Source organism: Mirounga leonina, unplaced genomic scaffold, assembly GCF_011800145.1.
Source record: "Mirounga leonina isolate KUSES-001 unplaced genomic scaffold, KU_Mleo_1.0 Mir_165, whole genome shotgun sequence".
Taxonomy (NCBI): Eukaryota; Metazoa; Chordata; class Mammalia; order Carnivora; family Phocidae; genus Mirounga; species Mirounga leonina.
Window position 1 is genome coordinate 20,765,933 of NW_023270415.1, and position 25,611 is coordinate 20,791,543.

General features: G+C 39.7%; 1 protein-coding gene across 2 annotated transcripts in view; it reads right to left on the bottom strand.

The window, feature by feature from the left end:
- Positions 1–25,611, bottom strand: part of SLCO5A1 (solute carrier organic anion transporter family member 5A1) — a 133,631-nt gene that overhangs the window by 20,613 nt on the left and 87,407 nt on the right. For both annotated transcript variants that reach the window (XM_035011306.1, XM_035011305.1), the window contains one exon: positions 2,331–2,529. In XM_035011306.1, the coding sequence (XP_034867197.1) occupies positions 2,331–2,529 (199 nt within the window). The remainder of the gene's footprint in view (positions 1–2,330; positions 2,530–25,611) is intronic.

A 25,611-nucleotide genomic window follows, 5' to 3' on the forward strand; every position in this document is an offset into this window, starting at 1 on the left:
AATAAAATAGGACGAAATCAGAGAGGGAGACAAACCATGACAGACTCTTAATCACAGGAAACAAACAGGGTTGCTAGAGGGGAGGGGGGCGGAGGAAGGGATAGGTGGGTGATGGGCATTAAAAAGGGCATGTAATGTAATGAGCACTGGGTGTTATATGCAACTGACGAATCACTGAACTCTACCTCTGAAACTAATATTACACTATATGTTAATTAATTGAATTTAAATAAAATAAAAAAAATTTTTTTTTAAGATTTTATTTATTTATTTGAGACCGAGAGAATGAGAAAGAGAGCACATGAGAGGGGGAGGGTCAGAGGCAGAAGCAGGCTCCCTGCCTGGAGCCCGATGCGATCCAGGACTCCAGGATCATGACCTGAGCCAAAGGCAGTCGCTTAACCAACTGAGCCACCCAGGCGCCCAATAAAAAAAATTTTTTTAAAAGGAGTGCTTAGGGCACCTGGGTGGCTCAGCTGGTTGAACGACTGCCTTCAATTCAAGTCCTGATCCCGGAGTTCCAGGATCAAGTCCCAAATTAGGTTCCCTGCTCATCAGGGAGTCTGCTTCTCTCTCTCTGACCCAACCAGACCCCCTCTCATGCTCTCTCTCTCTCTCAAATAAATGAATAAACTCTTTTTTTTTTTTTTTAAGGTGTGCTTAAAAGCATGGACTCTGAATTGTTTGGGGTTAAGTCTGGATTAAGTTCTATGTAACATGCAGCATAGTCACCCTGGGTCACAAAATCCTCAATTTTCAAGGATTTTGTCAACTGTTTGTTTAGCACAGCAATTATTAAAAATTAAATTACATAAACTTATAATTAAATAACTATTTCAAAGATAATAAATACTCAATTCATCACCTCCTAGTTATTTTACTATACTGTTACCTATGTCTTGACTAGGCTATTTAGGTCTAAATACCTGTATGAGAGAAATATTATATAATGGTACGTGACTGGGCATCTCCTCCCAGCTTGGTGTTCAGTATCTTCACGTTGTTAGCTTGAAATCAGCCATGGTGGGGATATTTACACCTCCGAAATTGGCAAATGCTACAGATGGGAACTTTTTTCTTAGCCATGTGTTACATATTATCAGCATACCACCAGTATGTGTGTTCTGTACCTCAGTTTTGCCATCTATAAAATCAAGATAATAATAGAACCTACCTGATAGGGTTGTCATGAGGATTAATGAGTTAATATATGTAAAGCATTAGAAGAGTGTCAATATAAGGGTTAGCTATGCTTTGTATTATTATTATTATTGGCACAGAAAGATCTCCAAGCTATATTGTTACATTTTTTTAAGGTGGGAAAAGTACGTATGAATGCTACCTTTTGGATATAAAACAGGGAAGATTTTAAATACATACTCATAGTTTCTTTTTTTAAAATTTTTTATTGTTATGTTAATCCCCATACATTACATCATTAGTTTTAGATGTAGTGTTCCATGATTCATTGTTTGCATATAACACCCAGTGCTCCATGCAGAACGTGCCCTCTTTAATACCCATCACCAGGCTAACCCATCCTCCCACCCCCCTCCCCTCCAGAACCCTCAGTTTGTTTTTCAGAGTCCATCGTCTCTCATGGTTCGTCTCCCCCTCCGATTTCCCCCCCTTCATACTCATAGTTTCTTATAGAAAGAAGCATTGGCAGAATGCACAAGAAATGAATCCAAGTGGTTACCTGGTTCGTCTTTGATTGGAGAAATGAGGCGGAGGACTTCGGTAAGAGCAAGACTTTTCAGTGTACATTGTATTTTCATTGAATTTTATGTTTTTAAACTATGTGGATGTATTGTCTATTCAAAATGTATTAAAAAAAGAACAATTCTGGGGCGCCTGGGTGGCTCAGTCGTTAGGCGTCTGCCGTCAGCTGGGGTCATGATCCCAGGGTCCTGGGATCGAGCCCCATGTCTGGCTTCCTGCTCGGCGGGAGGCCTGCTTCTCCCTCTCCCACTCCCCCTGCCTGTGTTCCCTCTCTCACTGTCTCTCTCTCTGTCAAATAAATAAATAAAATATTAAAAAAAAAAAAGAAAGAAAGAACAATTTTCATTAACCCAACAAGCATTTCCTCATCTGCTGTAACCAAAATACTATGGGAAACACTCTGTGAGGCTTGAAAGGAACATTGACAAAGAAGAGACCATCGTCCCTGCCCTCCATGCGTGCGTGCTCCAGCTTGGGGAGATGAAACATGCACGGGAGACCTCCCTGATTGGGGGAACACTAGTTCCACCCTAGGGTACCAACACTATAGGGCTTTGCACTTCATTCATGATTAGAATAACATGAAATGGCTCTTTCGAGATACTTACCCTGTTGTATAAGGGATGTTTATGCCTCCTAGGTTAATACTTTCACATCCAACAATAAATAGGGTTGAAAAACACAGTAAAGACACACCACTGCAGATCATGGCTAGTTTGGCAGATTCTCTTGCACCAAGTTTCAATTTCTTTATAATGTAGCCTCCCAGGACAATACCAACACCAGCACTGGGGACAATAATAACACCTAGAGAGAAGAAGGGAAGGACAGGATTAAGTGAAGTTACATATACTATAATCTGTTTTCTAATTATTCTGTTTCTACTCACTTATTAGTTTTAAAGTAAAAAAATAAAAAATACTGTAATCAATAAATCTTCAATGTGTATGATTTTATAGTATAATTTCTTTTCAAAGGACTCATATCCAAAATGTAAAATGACTTTTACAAAGCAATAAAATAAAGACAAGCAGCCCACTAAAAAAGTGAACAAAACTTGAATGGGCCCCTCACTAAAGAGGAAATCCAGCTGGCCAATAAACACATGAAGGTGTTCACCCTCATTGCTAAGAGGGAAATACAGATTAAAACCATAGTAAAATACTACTCTACTCCATTTGTGTTGATAAAAATTTAGAAGCCCGATACTACCACATGTTGGCAAAGATAGAGAGCAATGGGCACTCTACACGGCTGGTTGGGATGTAAATTGTGAAACCTACTTTGAGAAACAGTTTGCCATCATATGCATCCTGTAGATGTTGACGATGTACGCATCCTGTAACAGGTAATTTTATTCCTGGGTCTACACCCTGAAGAAACTCAAGCACACGGGGACTAAAAGAAGTCTACAAGACATTTGAAGCATCATAATAGCCAAAAACTGGAAATAAACCAAGTGTCCATTACTGGATGCATTGCATGTTGTAAGTTCATGTAACAAAATGTCACTATACAGCAAGAAATATGAAGGAATATAATAACACACAACCATGAGGATGGATCATACAAATACAATATTCAACGAGAGAAGCAAAACAGAACAGAACACATGACATGACGGCATTTGTAAAAAGTTCAAGTGCAGTTAAAACTAAGCGATTTGTTTAGGAATGCATATCCAGGCAGTGCAACTATGAAGGAAACCCAGGAAGTAAGTGTCATAAACCCAAGAGAGCAGGGGAATAGGTGGGGCTCCTGGACTACTGAAAATACTCCATGCCATGACCTACGTAATAGTTACACAAGTGTTCACTTTATGATCATTCATTAGCTCTAAATTTTAATTAATGTATTTCTGTGTGCATTATATTTCACAGCCTTTAAAAAAAAAAAACTAAAAAACAATTGTATTGCCTGCCCCAAGAACCTTATAATCTAAAATAGAAATACACAAATCAGAGTACAATAAAACAATTATACAAAAGGCAAGGAGAATACAGGGGAAAAAGCAAAAGCATCTGAGCCTTCCCTGGGAGAAATCAAGGAGGACTTCACAGAAGTAGCAGTATTTGTACTGAACAAAGTATGAAGAGAAAAATAAGGTTAAGACTGAAATGAGACAACTATGTCACTAGAGATCTTGGCAAGAGCAATGTTAAGGATGTTGTGAGGGAAGAAGCCAGACTGCAGTGGGTTGAGATGAGGATTTAGAAATTAGAATTCAGATTCTTTCTAGAATTTAAGCTATGAAAGGAAAAACAGATATGGGTCTAGAGTAAGAGTGGAGTCAAGGTAGAGTTAGAGCTTGGGGAATTCGTTTGCTAAGACAGGAGAGGACTATGCATATTTATATACAGACAAAAAGGCTAAAAAGGAATGGGAGGTTGAATGTGGAGGGAAAGGTTATCTAATAATGCCAATGCAAGATCCTTGAGAAGTCAAGAGAATATGGAATTAATAGCACAGATAATCAGATTAGCACTGGATGGGGAAAGAGAGAGAGACCCCTTCATTCAGGGTGGGAATAGGATGGGGGATAAATCAACAGGTGGGTGGTAGCTCTTCAAATTGTAGCTTTTCTGTTTCATTATTTTTACATCATTTTGCAAACATTATGTAATACATGTTGCAACAGAACACTGGGAAAGCACAGAGAAGTATGAAGGAACAAAAATCCACTGCTTACATTCTGGCATATTTCACTCTAGTCTTTTTTCCATGCTTTTTTACTTCAAGAATTGATAACATGCTATAGATTCTTTTTTTATATAGCTTTGGTTTTTATTTCTGGGTGGTTTTTTGTTTTGGGGGTTTTTTTTCTGTATAACTGAAAACAAAACTAACTCTTAGAGGAAAGGGATATGGAGAACTTTAAATATAGCCAAGGGTTAGAATAATCATTGTAGGAAAGCAAAGTGAGTGCTAAATGAGAATATGTAATAGGCTTTGCAAATGGAGAGTCCAGTGGGTCCAGATGATATTAGATTTCAGAAGTCTGCAGCTGCACCAGTGCTCACGGTTGAATGGTTTGCTCCAGCGTGTTCAGCAACCCACGTAAAGGAGCAGAGGATTAGATTAATCTAAAATCTGAGCTTTGCCTGGCAACCAGTGTTCATTTTGTAATCCTCACCAGAGTCCTGATTTTATAAAATCAGTAAGGGCCTTTTTACAGATGAGGAAATTGACAGCTCAGAGAAGTGACCAGCCCAGTAGTACACACAAAGAAGAGTCTAAGGGAAACAGATCTCTGATTCCCAGCCCAGCACTCTGTCCACATCACCACAGATGTCTCTTAGAACCGACAGGTCCCTGGAATCTTTTAGGTAAATTGACCAGAGCTCTGGGCTCAAATGAGCTGGTTAATAAAGTATCATCATCATTAAGGAAAAGTACACGTTATCTATACAAATCAATAGGCAAAGCTTTACCTTTAAAGTGAAAGTGATACATCCATGAAATTCTTATTTTAGTTGAACAATTTACACTGTTCTAGACCTGGGGGTAACAAACAAAACAAATCTCTATGCTCATAGCTCAAGTCCTAATTTAAAAGCAATAAACCTTACTTGACTATGCATCCTACTTGGTATTCAACTCTTAAGAACAGGAAATTTGTCATCAGTAAATATGAGGTTATATCAATCAGAGGGAAGACCCCTTAAAATTTGCTCCAGATGTCCCCTGCACTATCCAAACAGAAATTCTGACCATTCATGATGCTAATCTGTACATCGCTCAGAACTCCAGCTTAAGTAAGAGACCCAAATGTTCCGTTGTTAGAATATTAGGCATATGGGATGGTATTGGGGAGGGGAATGGGGGACAACAGTAAAACCTTCTCACTGTCCTTTCTGAAAGCCCCTGAGTCTGGGGAAACCAGACTGTACAGAGCATGGAGGGGCTGGAAGTTGGTTTCCCACCCACCACCACACTGTTCTCTAGTCCTTCCCAACTTCCCCACTCCCTTGTGGGGAGAGGGAAATACAGGCATCACCTGCTTTTCCAAGTTCACATCACACCACTTCCGCATTTATGGAAAACCTCAGTACTTGTGTTCGCTAATTAAAATAAACCCAAAGAAGATTTTCACTTTTATGGGGTGAAAAAAACCCCACAAAGGTGACCAGTGAAAATAGCATTCAGCATTTGTTTTGCAGTGAGGGGTTACAGAGGCAGTGAAAGTGGCCCCGCCAAGCTCCTTCCCTGCCAACTACGCCCAGTGTCTCAGCATCAGGCCCCACAGCTCTGAACTGTACTTTATCTTGATTTAGTCTGCGCATCGTTAGGAAGATGTTCCAAAGGTATCAGAAAAGCCTAAGAGAGGTTGTTTCTTGAGTCTGGGAATGCTCAAAATTTTTTTCCATATAAATTATTTGTAGTTGCTTCTCCACTTTATGCCATTTCAGCTTATGAAAGATTTCATTGGAACACTCGACTTTCAGATAGCAACGGAAACCTGTAAATATATACGATGGGCTCTCCCAGCAGAAGCTGCCCACCTGCCACTCGTCATGTCTGAGTTCAAATTCACCTCACTGGCCCGTGCTCATCCCTTCCCTCAGTCCCCAGAGAGCACCCTGCCTACTGCCTCCATTCCTCTGGAGCTTCTGCTCCCTATCAAGCCCCTTTCACAGTCCTGGCAGGATGGCTCCGCAGTCCCTGAGTTTCTGTTCCTCGCGCCCTCTAGTGGCCAAGACATGGATGGGACCCGTCAGGTACAAAAGGATGGGTGGGGAAAAAGCATCAAGGACTTGTGTATGAGGGGAGAGGGAAAAGGATTGAACGTGGAAAGATGGAAATACCTGGACCAAGCCCAGGGACCCAGCCTAAGGTACCGGTGGTAGAGGATAGAAGCCAAAGCAATGTCTAAGAGACAAATGCAGGTGACAGTGCAGGCCACATGGACAAATTTCCTGAATTCAAATCTCAGCTCTTTCACCTACAAACTGTGTGTCCTTGGACAAATTTCTAAATATTCCCAGGCCTCGGATTTTCTCATCTGTAAAATGTGGATACAGGGGCGCCTGGGTGGCTCAGTTGGTTAAGCGTCTGCCTTCGGTTCAGGTCATGATCCCGGGGCCCTGGGATCGAGCCCTACTTCGGGAGCCTGCTTCTCCCTCTCCCTCTGCCCCCCACTTGTGCTTGCTCGGTCTCTCTAGTGTTCTCTCTCTCAAATAAATAAATAAAATCTTAAAGAAAAAATAGTATCTTCCTCATAGGTTGTTAGGTTTAAATGAATTAAGACATATAAAGTGCTTAAAACCGGGGCACCTGCCTGGTTCAGTCAGAAGAACTACGACTCTTGATTTTGGGGGTCGTGAGTTCAATCCCCATGTTGGGTGTAGGGATTACTTAAATAAATATTTTAAAAATTAAAAAAAAATAAAGTGCTTACAACAGTGTCTGACCCCATAGTATATACTTAATAAATGTTGGTGATCATCATCATCAGAAGTATGAACATCATTATTATCTGCCTAACATGAATGAGTTTAACATTTGCACAAATAAGTATATTGGAATTAGGCAAAATTTCTATATGCTATTTTATCTATAGGATTGCATTTAACCTACTCCTAATGGCCCAACTAAACCTGTATGTGTTCTTTTTATATAAACCTTTGTTTGATATTTAGCTACCATGTGTTCTTAAACACATAAACCTCTGTTAGCTACTTAGTTACTGTGTGTATATATCTGAATCTAAAGAACTCAGGGCTGCGTTGGTTAACTGTTGACAAAGCAGAGGATCCTGCTTTACTTCCTAAATCGTCTGCCAACACCCTACTGCTTTCCAGTTGGAAATCTTTTTATGTACTTATGTGTCCAAGCAAATTGACATGTTAATTGTCCTACTTCCTCTCTTTCTCTTATATCAAACATTGTTCCATAACATTCAATTCTGACGTTTTTCCTGAGTTGCAATACTGCTTTTGCCCTTATACTGTATAGCCTCATGAAGCCAAAAGGGCTTTACGAAAAGATGATATTCACTGAGTTACCAAATATTAAAGCTACTGGTGGAATTTTTCCTCTCTACTCTAGTTTTTGTCAATATGCAGAAATGACCTGTATTGAAAATGGATACATAAAATATACATCTGCTTAATGCATGATTTGGGACACACAAAAAAACCTTGAACTAAAAAAGAGGAGGATGAAATTAGGTAACCCGTTCATCATCAAGAATGTTCTAGGCTCAGGGAAGGGAACTTCCATTGTGCCACTATTGCTTTTGTTAAGAACAACAATCTGCTTTCACGGTCAGGGATGACCCTTATCGTGAGACCTGCCACTGTCTGTTGTGTTTACTTCTTTCTTTCCTGCCAGACTGTAAAGTTGTTGTACATGGCGGGGACTGTATCTTTATTATCTTCATACCTTTTAGCACTCATCAGGACCTGGAAATGTATGGATGAAAGAACAAACTTTGTTATTTAGAATTTATTATATAAAAACTTCAAAGGACTTACTCATTTCAGTTTTCAATTATTCCTAAACTAGGCTATATCTTGTTTTACAAAGAGGAAATCTAAAATCTAACTTGGGACCAAAATAAGCTGCTAACATCTGTTTAAAACCGGCAGGCCCTAAATGATGCCTGCAAAATTTCACTGTTACCAAATTCCGAATTGAACATTATTAGCAAAAGTTTGACTGCCAAACCACTAAAGGTGACCAAGCATGTAATGTCAGTAGCCCTCTGAGAACTCTTTTCTGTTGTGAAATCACAATGGTGCAGAATGTGGTGAACTAAGAACTCAGAATCTTAGATGTCCTCAGTGCTCTTTTCCCTAAATTCACTGATCCTTTCTACATATTTCACACCCAAAGTTTTCTTCCGTTAAATTGAAAAAGAAATGGCTTGCAAACATAAGACTATAAATCAGTCAGTAAAAATATGATTGTAAGCTATTATGACTTTGAGGTTCTGCTGCTACCCTAGGGAAGGGCAGCTGGGCACGGGGGAGGCAGGAGGAAGCAGGATGGGCATCTGGAAAAGAAGGAAGTCCAGTCTGGGTCATTCTCGTTCATTCATTCTCTCTTTCTCCCTCTCCCCCTCTCTTTTTGCACACACACACGCAGGTGTAGACTCTATGCCACATACAGTATCCCAATTCATTCTCAGAATTGTATGGATTTTGAGTGGCTTTGAAACAGAAGGTGTCTTACAAACAAAAGTATCTTAGCCTAATTAAAAGCATTTTCCTTTCATAATAACTCAAAATCATGGTGCATCTTACAATTTATGGTGTCTTCGACTGGAAGGAATATAGCTTCGGGCACCTGGGTGGCTCGGTCACTTAAGCGACTGCCTTCAGCTCAGGTCATGATCCCAGGGTCCTGGGATCAAGTCCCACATCGAGCTCCCCCTGCTCAGCAGGGAGCCTGCTACTCCCTCTCCCTCTGACTGCCACTTCCCGTGCTTGTGCTTGCTCTCTCTCTCTCTTTCTCTGTCAAATAAATAAATAAATAAATAAATAAATAAATAAAATCTCTAAAAAAAGGAAGGAAGGAATATAGCTTCTTTCCACATCACAGATGAGGAAATATCTCATGAGTGATAGAGCAGGGAAACAAACTCAAATTCATTTAACTTTTCCAAAGACTATGCTTCTAATCTTATGATACAAAATAAATGCTTTTCCTATCACCTAGGGTAAATTATTTTACCCTTTTAAGCTTCTACTTTTCCTTGCAAACATTTTCTTACAGGAAATAAATATCAAGGAATAAAAGAATTTTAAAAGGAGAATAAAAGAAGAGAAGGTCTTAAAAATGCAAACCTTGAGGCTAGCAAATTTTAAATGCTCTGAGAATATAAGCATGCCTTTTCACAAACTATACATAAACCGCAAAGTATCACAAAAGCACAATACATCTCTTTCTCTTTCATATCTCAATATCACCCTTGTGAAAAATGTCAGAAATCCCTTCACAAACTATGATTAGGTGTATCATTACAATGAATTTATTTATATTTTATATTTTTTATATATATATATATACTTTGATCTCTTTTATAATTCAGTGGCTGTTTTAAGGCAGGGAACAGACTGTTTTTCATTAAATCCATAATATTTCATAGCATAACATCAAGTCAAATTATAAATTAGGGGTAGCAAAGCATAGAACCATGCCCTGTTTGGCTGGATTAGGAAAAGCAGCCCACGTATATTGAACTGAACAGCCACCAGTTCCTGAAGAGAAGCCTCTGGGCCGGATGGTTAGAGGACAAGGTGCCAGAAGCCAACCTCTCCGACCACAGCTTCCTCTTCAAGTACCCGGTGGCAGGCACAGTGTGGCTCAGATGGGACTGCCTACAGCCAACCAATAGAGAATGCTCCGAAATTTCTAGCACAGCCTTGCTGAAATTACCAATAAAGGCTTTCAATGGGATACAAGCTTCTAAAAGCCTCCACCTCCATGACTTCATCATGGAGATATCAGTATAAAGCTCCTATTTAACTCTTACTAAGGCAAAGGGGGCTCATTCACCCAGAATAACACTTTCTTCAACTCTGCCAACACACGGAGACTCTGTATAGTAACCGGAGGGAAATATGAGATTCCCAATCTCGGGGATTCAGGGTCCCGGGAGCACTGACTGAGGAAAGGTAATAAAAAGGTACATTCAGCAGAGAAAACAACCACACTTTTCATTTCAGGTTTTTGCAAAGCTCCGGCTACAATAATACATAAAAGCAAATGCCAAGCTGCATCATGAAAGGGATTCGAAAATCAAATCAAATTAATATTTCATTTTTTATGGCTTAGAAACGTTAAGTGTTTGCTTCATCTAGGCAATAAAACCCAGAGGGCAAAAACAACTTGAAACGATGAAATGCAAAAATCAGATGTTTACTTCCATTTTTCACTGGCTCTGGGCAACTTACGGCAAAACAGCGAAAGCTTGAACCAAATTACTGCGAAGGAGGAAAAAGCTTCTTGTAGAGGAAATTTTACAGGAGAATAATAAAGTCTTGGTAACTTTTTCAGTTATCAAAATAAGCCTCAAGCAAAGAACCTGGTGTTAAGTTACTGCACTTGGTTTCTGTTCACAGAGGCAAAGCCTACAGACGTGGGCTGGTGCCAAATGCAAACCCTCTTCCGAGGCCCTGCGGGCAAGATCCATTTTCTGTCAGCAGTTTTCAACTTCTCCCCTTTCCATTGTTGTCCAAATCCAGCAGCTCTCGGAGCTTTCCCATTGAGATGGTTGATCGTCATTACGCCCACTAATAGCTGAGCCGCAAAAACCTGACAAAGCTATCCCTCCCCTGGGAGAAGCAAGCAGATTTTTAAAACTCTATTTATCTGAAATTTTGAGAAAAACTTCTAAACACCTAACCAGACTTGTTAAAGCGCCCTTGTCCCCCAGGAGCCAAGTGGAGATTTGCTCCTTAGAAACCATTTTAATTCTACCGATTTCTTGAGAAGAATCAGAACAGCCATTTAATAAACACAGTCAACTCACTAATCTGAATATTCTGTTCCTCTTTTTCTTTTTTATTTACAGCTTCATTAAGCTATAATTAACAAACCATGCAATTCATCTAAAGTGTACAATTCAGAGGTGCCTGGGTGGCTTCAGTTGTTAAGCATCTGCCTTCGGCTCAGGTCATGATCCCAGGGTCCTGGGATCCAGCCCCACGTCTGGCTCCTGGCTCAGTGGGGAGCCTGCTTCTCCCTCTCCCACTCCCCCTGCTTGTGTTCCCTCTCTCACTGTGTCTCTCTCTGTCAAATAAATAAATAAAATCTTTAAAAAAAAAATAAAGTGTACAATTCAATAATTTTCAGAGATACACAACCAATCTCACAATCATTGTTAGAACATTTTCATCACCCCCCAAAAGAAATTCTGTATGCATTACCTATCACACCCATTTCCTCCCTCAGCTCTAGACAACCACTAGTCTACTTTCAGTCTCTATGGATTTGCATATCCTAGCGGTTTCATATAAATGAAGTCATACAATACATCTGTCCGGCTTCTGTCACTTAGCATAATGTTTTCAAGGTTCATCCGTATTGTAGCATGTATCAGTACTTCATTCCTATTTATGGCCAAATAATCCATTGTACTGATATATCACCATTTGATTTACCCATTCATTAATCGATGGACATTTTAATGGGTTGTTCCTATTTTGGGCTATTATGAATAATGTTGCTATGAATATTCATGTTCAAGTTTTTATGCAGACATATGTTTCATTTCTCCTGGATATATGCCTAGAAATGGAATTTCTGGATCATATGGTGACTCTAGTTTGAGGAAGTGCCAAACTGTTTTCCAAAGTGGGTACACCATTTGACATTTCTGCCAACAGTGTGTGAGAGTGCCAATTTCTTCCAATCTTCAATTGTTAATATCACAGATAATACCTGATTGTAGTCATCTGAGTGGGTTTAAAGTCGTATCTCATTGTGGTTTTGATTTGCATGTCCCCGATAATTAATGAGGTTGAGCATCTTTTCATGTGGCCATTTTATATCTTCTTTGGAGAAATATCTATTCAGATCCTTTGCCCATTTTTCAATTAGCTTATTTTTCTTTTATTATTGAGTTGTTGAATTCTTTATATATTCTAGATACAAGTCCCTTATCAGATATATATTTTGCAAATATTTTCCCCTATTCTGTGGATTGTTTTTTACTTTTTTGAGGGTGTCCTTTGATGTACAGAAGTTTTAAATTTTGATGAAATCCAATTTACCTATTTTTTCCTTTGGTTGTATTGTCTAATCTAAGGTTACAAAGATTTATGCCTATGTTTATTTCTAAGAGTATTAAAATTTTAGCTTCTACATTAAGGCCTTTGATCCATTTTGAGTTAATTTTTTATATATGGTGTGAGGTAGGAGTCCAACCTCGTTCTTTTGCATGTGACCAGTTGTCCCAGTAACATTTTTTGAAAAGACTATTCTTTTCTCGTTGAATGGTCTTGGCATCCTTGTCAAAATCAGTTGATCACACGGCGCCTGGGTGGCTCAGTTGGTTAAGCGACTGCCTTCGGCTCAGGTCATGATCCCGGAGTCCCGGGATCGAGTCCCGCATCGGGCTCCCTGCTCGGCAGGGAGTCTGCTTCTCCTTCTGACCCTCTTCCCTCTCATGCTCTCTGTCTCTCATTCTCTCTCAAATAAATAAATAAATAAAAATAAAAAATTTAAAAAAATGTGTATTAAAAAAAAATCAATTGATCACAGATGTATGGGCTTGCTTCTGGACTCTTAATTCTATTCGATTGATATTTATGTTTGCTTTAAGTCAGTACCATACTGTCTTGATTATTGTCGCTTTTAATTAAGTTTTGGAATCAAGAAGTCTAGGTCCTCCAACTTGTCTTTATCAAAATTGTTTTGACTGTTCTGAGTTGCTTACTTTCCAAATGAATTTGTCAAATTCTATAAAGAAGCCAGCTGGATTTTTTATGGGAATTAAGTTGAATCTATCTAGGGTGCCTGGGTGGCTCAGTTGTTAAGCGTCTGCCTTCGGCTCAGGTCATGATCCCAGGGTCCTGGGATTGAGTCCCGCATCGGGCTCCCTGCTCGGCGGGAAGCCTACTTCTCCCTCTCCCACTCCCCCTGCTTGTGTTCCTGCTCTCTCTCTCTCTCTCTCTCTCTGTCAAATAAATAAATAAAATCTTTAAAAAAAAAAAAAGTTGAATCTATCTAGGGAGTACAGCCACCTTAATAACATTAAGTGTTTTGATTCATGAACATGAGATGTCTTTCTGTTTTTTTTAGGTTTTCTTTACATTTTAAGCAATATTTTATGGTTTTTCAGAATATAAGTTTTGTACTTCTTTTATTAAATTTATTCCTAAGTATTAAATTCTTTCATGCTAATGTAAATAGAATTGTTTCCTTAGTTCCATTTTTTAACTGTTCATTGCTAGTGTATAGAAATGCTATTGAGGGCGCCTGGGTGGCTCAGTCGTTAAGCGTCTGCCTTCGGCTCAGGTCGTGATCCCAGGGTCCAGGGATCGAGTCCCACATCGGGCTCCCTGCTCGGCGGGAAGCCTGCTTCTCCCTCTCCCACTCCCCCTGCTTGTGTTCCTGCTCTCGCTATGTCTCTGTCAAATAAATAAATAAAATCTTTAAAAAAAAAAAAAAAAGAAATGCTATTGATTTTTGCATGTTAATCTCATATCTTCCAACTTCACTGAATTCATTTACTAGTTCTAATACTTTTTTAGTGGATTCCTTTGGATCCTCTCTATACAAGATCACATAATCTGTGAATAGAGATAGTTTTGCATCTTTCTTTTTAATCTGAATGCCTTTTATTTCATGGTCTTATTTAATTGCCCTGGCTAGAATCTCCAGTGCAAAGATGAATAGAAGTGATAAGAACAGACATCTTTGTCTTGTTCCTGATCTTAGGGGGAAAGCATCCAGTTTTTCATAAGTATGATGTTAGCTGTGGGTTTCTTGCAGATGCCTTTTAATTCATCATGTCTTAACTTTCAATTATTTAAATAGTAGTTGAGCTAAACTTCAATTTTGTGTTATTTAAAAATGTGTTGTTGGGGGACCTCGGTTAAGCATCTGCCTCTTGGTTTTGGCTCAGGTTGTGATCTCAGGTTTGTGAGATCAAGCCCCACCTTGAGCTATGCACTTAGTGTGGACTCAGCTTAAGATTCTCTCTTTCCCTCTCCTTCTGCCCCTCCCCCTGCTCTCTCTCGCTCTCAAATAATAAATAAAATCTTTAAAAATATATATAAGATAAAAAGTTAAGTATAACTTTCAGAAAACTTACAAAATATACAATTTTTAAGATATATTTAACTTAACAGAAAACACTTATTGAGCATCTACTGTATGTGGGGCTCTGTACTAGACTCTAGAGATAAATAGTGCATAAAGCTTACAAAAATTACTGCTCACATTGAGTTTACAATATACTGTGGGAAAAATAGATAATAAAAAAATAAACCAATAACTAAGCAAATCTTACTGAATGTTAGAAAGTGAAAGCATTACAGAGAAAAAAGTTGAGCCTAGCAAGGAAAATCAAGAGTTCTGGGAGAGGAGTTGTTTTTAAATGGGGTATACTGGGTAAGGTCTCACTGACAAGAGACCGTTTGAGCAAAAACTTGGAGGACAGGGAATGCAGCATGTACAGAGAATACACGACACCCTAATTACACACTGTTTTCTACTACCCCACTAAAGTACGTTTACTGACAGTCAAAATTATTAAAGGTCACAACATTTTATAACTAGAAGAAAATTTAAAAATTAATCAACCTGCCTTGTTTTCTGAATGAAATAGTCTAAACTAAAAAACTAAGAACTTTGAGCAAGGCAGTGACAGGTGAAATGGAAAACTTAATCAGTATGATATATTTTGTATTTTTTACCTAGAGATGTTTTGTTTCAAAAGACATGCATAATTCCACCAGGTAATAATGTCCGCAAAAAAAGTTCTATGAATAGAAACATATTCTATTAATCTAATGGTCTGAGCAGCTTTGGAGGACACCAAACCTACTGTCTATCAGAACTGAGGTTTCAGAAATCCATAAATTAATCAACTTTTTTAAAAGAGGCATTGGGGGGGGCGCCTGGGTGGCTCAGTCGTTAAGCGTCTGCCTTCAGCTCAGGTCATGATCCCAGGGTCCTGGGATAGAGCCCCACATTGGGCTCCCTGCTCAGCGGGAAGCCTGCTTCTCCCTCTCCCACTCCCCCTGCTTGTGTTCCCTCTCTTGCCGTGTCTCTCTCTGTCAAATAAATAAATAAAATCTTTAAAAAAAAATTTTTTTAATTAAAAAAATAAAAGACGCCTTGGATAGAAAGCACTAGAAAACAAACAGATGACATGGTTCTCATGTGCCTTCCTAATGCAATGACAAACACCACCAACTGATCCATCTTTAAAGCTCAGCAAAACACCAGTAGTGTCTCTCCTTTATTGTTCAGACCGTAACCACTCTTGGTTTTGAGTAATAAAATCACACATTTGCAAATAAAACTTCTTTTAGGAAGACACTAATATATCTTGAAGAGCTAAAAGAGGGGCACCTGGGTGGCTCAGCCGGTTAAGCATCCAAGTCTTGGTTTGGGCTCAGGTCATGATCTCAGGGTCATGAGATCAAGCCTTGCAGCAGGCTCCACAACCAACGCAGAGTCTGCTTGAGATTCTCTTCCTCTCCCTCTGCCCCTCCCCTTGCTCACTCTCTCTCTCTAAAGTAAATAAATAAAATCTTTAAAAAAAAGTAAAGCTAAAAGAATAAGAAAATGCAATAAATATTTTAAATTTCACCCCAAATGACTTGTGAACCAGCAAAAGAAAAAATGAGTGTAACAACAGTCAATGCAATGTACCTCCCAACTAATAGCTATGGGCCCCTCTCACAGTGATGGTCACTGGTTCACTATCAAATCCAGATATTACACTGGGGGGAGTGGAGGCTTCACCAGGATCAAAGGTAGCCCTTTATCTTTTCACATTTTTATTTTCACCAAAATGAAGGCTATGCAAGACACCTGCCTAATAAAGTAGATTTTTACTCAGAGCTGGAGAGGAGTAGCTAGCTGACATCTTAGACAACTGGGCTGGAACTGAAAGCAACCATTATAAGATGGGGAAGTGGACAGAATAAAAAAGAAGGCAATTTAACAGGTGTAACTCAAGTTTCAACCTGTTAGAGCAAGAAAGAACTTTGTGTTTTAGAATTTACTAACATGTTTTAGCAACTAACGTGTTTACTAACATTTTCAAAATTATTCCTACATTATATGAAATGAATTGTTTGGGTTTCTTATTTGTTTGTTATCATAGAATCATAGAATTTGGGAGCTATGACAGAGATTGCTACTTACTCCCTGATGACTACCCTTCCTTCTTCTAGAAACACCAGTCTCCTATTGGTGGCAAGTTTTATTTATTTATTTATTTTTATAAAAGACCAGATCGTAAATATTTTCCACTCTATGGGCGAGACATTACCTGTTACAATTACTGTTGTGGTGCTAAGGTAGTCACAGTCTTGTGTAAACAAATAAGCACTGCTGTTTCAGTAAAATTTTATTCACAAACAAACAAACAAAAAGAAAAACAAGTAGCAGGCTGCATTTGACCCAAGACTCCTATTCTAAAGTAATAGCATGGGGGGGAGAGGAAAGATGGAGGAGGAGTAGGGGACCCTATTTCAACTGGTCCCCGGAATTGAGCTGGATATCTACCAGACCACTCTGAGCACCCACGAAACCAGCCTGAGATGTAAGAAGATCTGGATCTCTACGAACAGAATATCGCAGGCAGTTGGTTTTGAGGTACAAAGAGGGGAGCCCTGATTCTGTGGGCAGATATTGGAGGATAAACGGCAGCGGGAGGGTGCCTGGCCCTGGGGATCCTACACCGCCGGTGAGCGACAGCCTCTCGCAATGGGGACCAGGCACAGACTCGCAGACTGGTAGCGGCGGGGAAAGGACTTTAGGGCAGCCCGCGGAGCAGAAACCCGGAGCGGCGGGGTCGTGCCTACTAACTGCAGCCCCCGGGATGGAAACCCAGGGCGGCGGGGTCGCACCTGCGAACTGCAGCCCGGGGGCAGAAACCCGGATTGGAGGGGTCGCGCGCAGGAACTGGGAGTGGCTGGCGGTTTTAGAAGCACAAAGGGCAGAGATGTGCCCGACCTGGAGGCAGGACTGGGAGCGCTGCAGAGGGGCGCACAACCCAGGCCGCTGCAGTTTATAGCAGCACGGACAGAAACGGAGACAGTGTGGCCTGGAGAGCTCACTGAAGAACAGACTGTGGTCTCTCTGCTCTGAGGCAGAGGGTTGGAAACGGTCTCTTCTGCTCTGACTCGTGGAAGAGACGCGGAAAGCCGCCAGGGAAAGCCACCAGAGAACAAAAGCCCCCAAAACTGATTCCCGCTGAGCCCATCCCCCACCACAGAGGGGCAGGGCAACTCCGCCCAAACAGGGTTGCCTGAGTAACAGCACGGCAGGCCCCTCCCGCAGAAGACAGGCTGGGAAAAAAAGAGGCCAGCAACCCTAAGGTCCCAAGAAAACAGGTGCATCTTGCTTGGGTTCTGGTCAATAATTTGGACTCTATACATTCCCTCAAACACTCATCAACAGAATGACTAGGAGGAGCAGCCCCCAAAATAGAAAAGACTCAGAGATTATGATTTATGCTTCAGATTTACAAATGGATACAGATATAACCAAGATATCGGAGATGGAATTCAGGCTAGCAATTGTGAAGACAATGGCTAGAATGGAGAAATCAATTAATGGCAACATAGAGTCTCTAAGGGCAGAAATGAAAGCTGAATTGGCAGAACTTAAAAATGCTATCAATGAGATCCAATCCAATCTAGATAATCTAACAGCTAGGGTAACTGAGGCAGAAGAACGAATAAGCGACCTGGAAGACAATATAATAGATAAAAAGGGAAAAGAGGAGGCCAGGGAAAAACAACTCAGAATCCATGAGAATAGAATCAGAGAAATAAGTGACACCATGAAGCGTTCCAATGTCAGAATAATTGGAACCCCAGAGGGAGTAGAGAGAGAGATAGGACTAGAAGATGTATTTGAGCAAATCGTAGCTGAGAACTTCCCTAATCTGGGGAATGAAACAAACATTCGTGTCCTAGAGTCAGAGAGGACCCCTCCCAAGATCAAGGAAAACAGGCCAACACCCCGGCATGTAATAGTAAAACTTGCAAATCTTAGAACCAAGGAAACCATCTTAAGGGCAGTTAGGGGGAAGAGGTTCCTTATGTAGAGAGGGAGGAACATCAGAATAACGTCAGACCTATCCATAGAGACCTGGCAAGCCAGAAAGGCCTGGCAAGACATATTCAGGGTACTAAATGAGAAGAGCATTAAGTATGCTGCACTAAATGCAGCCAAGAATACTTTATCTGGGGGGCGCCTGGGTGGCTCAGTCGTTACGCGTCTGCCTTCGGCTCAGGTCATGATCCCAGGGTCCTGGGATCGAGCCACGCATCGGGCTCCCTGCCTCCGCGGGAAGCCTGCTTCTCCCTCTCCCACTCCTCCTGCTTGTGTTCCCTCGCTGTGTCTCTCTCTGTCAAATAAATAAAATCTTTAAAAAAAAAAAGAATACTTTATCTGGCAAGGCTTTCATTTAGAATGGATGGAGAGATGCAGAGCTTCCACGACTGGCAGAAACTGAAAGAATATGTGACCACTAAGCCAGCCCTGCAAGAAATATTAAGGGGGGTTCTATAAAAGGAGAAAGACCCCAAGAGTGATATACAACAGAAATTTACAGGGACAATCTATAAAAACGTCCTCACAGGCAACATGATGACAATTAATTCATATCTTTCAATAATCACCCTCAACATGAATGGCCTAAACGCTCCCATAAAACGGCTCAGGGTTGCAGATTGGATAAAAAGACAGGACCCATCCATATGCTGTCTACAAGAGACTCATTTTGAACCCAAAGATACATCCAGACTGAAAGTGAAGGGATGGAGACCCATCTTCCATGCCAGCGGACCTCAAAAGAAAGCTGGGGTAGCAATTCTTGTATCAGACAAATTAGATTTTAAACTAAAGTCTGTAATAAGAGACACAGAAGGACACTATAGCATTCTTAAAGGGTCTATCCAACAAGAAGATCTAACAATTGTAAATATCTATGCCCCCAACATGGGAGCAGCCATCTACATAAGCCAACTATTAACCAAAATAAAGAGTCACATTGATAGCAATACGTTAATTGTAGGAGACCTCAATACTCCACTCTCAGCAATGGACAGATCATCTAAGCAGAAAATCAACAAGGAAACAAGAGCTTTGAATGATACATTGGACCAGATGGACCTCATAGATATTTACAGAACATTCCACCCTAAAACAACAGAATACTCATTCTTCTCGAGCGCACATGGAACTTTCTCCAGAATAGACCATATACTGGGTCACAAATCAGGTCTCAACCGATACCAAAAGATTGAGATTATTCCCTGCATATTCTCAGACCACAATGCTCTAAAACTGGAACTCAATCACAAGAAAAAATTTGGCAGAAATTCAAACACTTGGAAGCTAAAGACCACTCTGCTCAAGAATGTTTGGGTCAACCAGGAAATCAAAGAAGAACTTAAACAATTCATGGAAATCAATGAGAATGAAAACACATTGGTCCAAAACCTATGGGATACTGCAAAGGCGGTCCTAAGGGGGAAATACATAGCCATCCAAGCCTCACTCAAAAAAATAGAAAAATCCCGAATTCACCAACTAACTCTACACCTTAAAGAACTAGAGAAAAAGCAACAAATGATGCTTAAGCCACGCATTAGAAGAGAAATAATTAAAATTAAAGCAGAGATCAATGAATTAGAAACCAGAAACACAGTAGATCAGATCAATGAAACTAGAAGTTGGTTCTTTGAAAGAATTAATAAGATCAATAAACCACTGGCCAGACGTATCCAAAAGAAAAGAGAAAGGACCCAAATTAATAAAATTATGAATGAAAGGGGAGAGATCACGACTAACACCAAGGAAATAGAAACAATTATTAGAAATTATTATCAACAACTATATGCCAATAAACTGAGCAACCTGGATGAAATGGAGGCCTTCCAGGAAACCTATAAGCTGTCAAGACTGAAACAGGAAGAAATTGACAACCTGAATAGGCCAATAACCAGTAACTAGATTGAAGCAGTGATCAAAAAACCTCCCAAAAAACAAGAGTCCAGGGCCTGATGGATTCCCTGGGGAATTCTACCAAACATTCAAAGGAGAAATAATACCTATTCTACTGAAGTTGTTTCAAAAAATAGAAACAGAAGGAAAACTTCCAAACTCATTCTATGAGGCCAGCATTACCTTAATCCCCAAACCAGGCAAAGACCCCAGCAAAAAGGAGAATTTCAGACTGATATCCCTGATGAATATGGATTCCAAAATCCTAGCTAATAGGATCCAACAATACATTAAAAGGATCATCCACCATGACCAAGTGGGATTTATCCCCGGGATGCAAGGGTGGTTCAACATTCACAAATCAATCAATGTGATAGAACACATTAATAAGAGGAGGGAGAAGAACCATATGGTCCTCTCAATTGATGCAGAAAAAGCATTTGACAAAATACAACATCCTTTCCTCTTCAGAGTATAGGGATAGAGGGAACATTCCTCAAGTTCATAAAATCCATCTATGAAAAACCCACAGCGAATATCATCCTCAATGGGGAAAAGCTGAGAGCCTTTCCCTTAAGATCAGGAACATGTCAAGGATGCCCACTCTCGCCACTATTGTTCAACATAGTACTAGAAGTCCTAGCAACAGCAATCAGACAAGAAAAAGAAATAAAAGATATTCAAATTGGCAAAGAAGAAGTCAAACTCTCTCTTTTCACAGATGACATGATACTTTATGTGGAAAACCCAAAAGATTCCACCCCCAAATTACTAGAACTCATCCAGCAATTCAGTAATGTGGCAGGATACAAAATCAATGCACAGAAATCAGTTGCTTTCTTATACACTAACAACGCAACTGTAGAAAGAGAAATTAGAGAAACGATTCCATTTACAATAGCACCAAAAACCGTAAGATACCTCGGAATAAACCTAACCAAAGAGGTAAAGGATCTATACTCTAGGAACTACAAAACACTCATGAAAGAAATTGAGGAAGACACAGAAAGATGGAAAAACATTCCATGCTCATGGATCAGAAGAATAAACATTGTTAAAATGTCTATGCTACCCAGAGCAATCTATACCTTCAATGCCATCCCAATCAAAATTCCAATGACATTTTTCAAAGTGCTGGAACAGACAATCCTAAAATTTCTATGGAATCAGAAAAGACCCTGAATCACCAAGGAAATGTTGAAAAAGAAAAACAAAGCTGGGGGCATCACATTGTCCGATTTCAAGCTATATTACAAAGCTGTGATCACCAAGACAGCATGGTACTGGCACAAAAACAGACATATAGACCAATGGAACAGGATAGGTATCCCAGATATGGACCCTCAACTCTATGGTCAAATAATCTTTGACAAAGCAGGAAAAAACACGCAATGGAAAAAAAGTCAGTCTCTTCAATAAATCGTGCTGGGAAAATTGGACAGCCACATGCAGAAGAATGAAACTCGACCATTCTCTAACACCATACACAAAGATAAACTCAAAGTGGATGAAAGACCTCAATGTGAGACAGGAATCCATCAAAATCCTAGAGGAGAACAAAGGCAGTAACCTTTTTGACATTGGCCCCAGCAACTTCTTTCAAGATACATCTCCAAAAGCTAGTGAAACAAAAGCAAAAATGAACTTTTGGGACTTCCTCAAGATAAAAAGCTTCTGCACAGCAAAGGAAACAGTCAACAAAACAAAGAGGCAACCCAGAGAATGGGAGAAGATATTTGCAAATGACACTACAGATAAAGGGCTGGTATCCAAGATCTATAAAGAACTTCTCAAACTCAACACCCAAAAAAACAAATCATCAAGTCAAAAAGTGGGCAGAAGATATGAAAAGACACTTCTCTGAAGAAGACATACAAATGGCTAACAGACACATGAAAAAATGTTCATCATCATTAGCCATCAGGGAAATCCAAATCAAAACCACACTGAGATACCACCTTACACCAGTTAGAATGGCAAAAATGGACAGGGAAAGAAACAACAAATGTTGGAGAGGTTGTGGAGAAAGGGGAACCCTCTTACACTGTCAGTGGGAATGCAAATTGGTACAGCCACATTGGAAAACAGTGTGGAGGTTCCTCAAAAATTTAAAAATAGAGCTACCCCATGACCCAGCAATTGCACTACTGGGTATTTAACCCAAAGACACAGATGTAGTGAAAAGAAGGGCCATATGCACCCCAATGTTCATAGCAGCAATGTCCACAATAGACAAACTGTGGAAAGAGCCGAGATGCCCTTCAACAGATGAATGGATAAAGAAGATGTGGTCCATATATACAGTGGAATATTACTCAGCCATCAGAAAAGATGAATACCCAACTTTTACATCAACATGGATGGGACTGGAGGAGATTATGCTAAGTGAAATAAGTCAAGCAGAGAAAGTCAATTATCATATATGGTTTCACTTATTTGTGGAACATAAGGAATAGCATGGAGGACACTAGGAGAAGGAAGGAAAAACTGAGGTGGGGGCGGAATTGGAGGGAGAGATGAACCATGAGAGACTATGGACTCTGAGAAACAACCAGGGTTTTAGAGGGGAGGGGGAAGGGGGGATTGGTTAGCCCGGTGATGGGTATTAAGGAGGGCACATACTGCATGGAGCACTGGGTGTTATACGAAAACAATGGATCGTGGATCACCACATCAAAAACTAATGATGTATTGTATGGTGACTAACATAACATAATAAAATTAAAAAAAAAAAAAGAAGAAAGTTGAGGAATATTAATCTTTTTATGTTAATACCAAACTATATTTCAGAGCAAATATTATAAAGAATACAGAAGGTCATTTCATAATAATAAAAGAACCAAACAAGAAAAAATAAAATAAAGTAATAGCATGGCTTATGGCTGTCTGGAATACAGACTACATTTCCCAGACTCCCTTGCAACCGGATGTGGGCATGTGATAAGGTCTGGCCACTGTTAGGTAAACAAAAGTAGTATATCCATCCATGCCTTTCCTCCCCTCTCCTACCACCCTGCTGTTATGAATGTAGAGTTGATAGCTAGATCTCTCCTTTGGACCAGGAGGACAAGAATCCAGATGGAGCAGAAATTGGAAATGGTCTTGGTGACTGCAGTCACTATACCAATCCTGAGCTGCCTATGTCCAGATTTTTTTGTGTGAGAGTGAAATAAAAATCTATTTTGCTTAAACTTCTTATTTTGGCTCTCTGATATTCTCTGAAAAGTTTAATCCTAACTTAATACAGGCGCTCAGGGATCATCTCTTCAACTCCCTCATTTTATAGATCACAAAAGAGAGAGAAAAAGAGAGAGAAGAGAAGATACATGACTTGTTAATGCTGAAGCAAGGCCTAAGCTTGTTTGATTCTAAATCCAATGCCTTTTCTAAATTTATATGAGGCTAACACTCCCATAAATACACGTTTAAATTACAAAGTTTTGGGCGCCTGGGTGGCTCAGTTGTTAAGCGTCTGCCTTCAGCTCAGGTCATGATCCCAGGGTCCTGGGATCAAGTCCCACATCAGGCTCCTTGCTCAGCGGGGAGCCCGCTTCTCCCTCTGCCTGCCACTCCCCCTGCTTGTGCTCTCTCTCTCTCTCTGACAAATAAATAAAATATTTTTAAAAATTAGTTCCCATATTTTCTAATTACCTGTTGCTCTAAAAATTCCTCTACCAGAGACTCAAAGGTCTCTATAATACAAAACCACTGCACACTATTTCTTCTATTTCCTCTATTACTTATATTATTTCCTCTTTTATTCATCTTCATATGCATCATAATGCCCATCAGAGTAGTTTGCTAAATGGTAGGCACTCAAAAACTACTCAGTGAATTCAGGGAATGGACTATTATTCTCCCTAGGTCATGATCCTAAGACAGGCTGGGAGCACATACCATAAAGCAAAATCCTCCCCAGGGCAGATATTTTATCTGAACACAAAATTTCTACTGGCACCTTTTTCTGAGATTCTTGGGAATCTGATCTAAAGACAAACAAGATTTATCTATTACTAGTTGTCAGCACTGAAAATGCACCTGATGCTTCTATGGTACTTGGGAAAACTTGTAAAGTTGTATTTCTTAAACATTTCAAACATTCTGCCTAAAAATCTTCAATTAACATATAGAATGTTTTGCTTAGCAAAGTTAAAGCTGATGACTCTGTTCAAATAAGCAAAAGTTTTCGTATAAATTGACATATATATATTCACACACACACACATACACACAAATATATATATATAAAACCAAACTGTCAATTTGTACATATATATATATATAGTGTGTATGTGTGTGTGTGTGTGTGTAAAATCTTGTAACTATAACTACCAACACATTGATTACATGAGTAACTATTTCGGAGAGCAAGGCTGCAATAGGAACAAAGAAGAACTTGTAATGTCATGAATACAGATGTTCTATTGAAAAATTTTTGGATATTTATTTATATAACTGTCCTACTCTACTTCATTACTGGATAATTCCACCAAGCTCAATTGCATTTCCACAAGAGGTGTATTTACATAGAATATATTTCAAACAAGTTGAAGGAAGATGTTACAAAACAATATTGAACTACTCAATATAAAACAATGATACACAAATTTTTCCTTGCATAGGTAAGAGAAGTATGCACCTATAATGTTTCTAAATATCCACTTTCGTCAATACGCCAACACAAATTACACTCATCTTCATTGTAAATAGAGATATAAAAAATGTTTAATACAATGACTTGAAAACATCAACTATTGGTAACAAACCCAAATAAACCCACGTTTTACCTTCTTTTTTTTTTTTAAGATTTTATTTATTTATTTGACAGAGAGAGACACAGCGAGAGAGGGAATACAAGCAGTGGGAGTGGGAGAGGGAGAAGCAGGCTTCCCGCTGAGCAGGGAGCCTGATGTGGGACTCGATCCCAGGACCTGGAATCATGACCTGAGCCGAAGGCAGACGCTTAATGACTGAGCCACCCAGGCGCCCCCCACGTTTTACCTTCTAACCAATGAAAACACCACAAGGGGAAGTTGAGCCTGACAGCAAAGCAAATTTTCTGTGGTCCATCATGAGATGGTTCAGGTTACAAAAAGACGTTACTTCAACTTCTAATAATGTTTAAGCCCCTGTTTTACTGTTTAGTTGAAAAGAGTAAGGTATTTCCTTGCCTGTGTGGTAATGACCATATCCTGGCCATGCTCAAGGGCTAAGATCTTCTTTGACTCTGGATGTGATTTT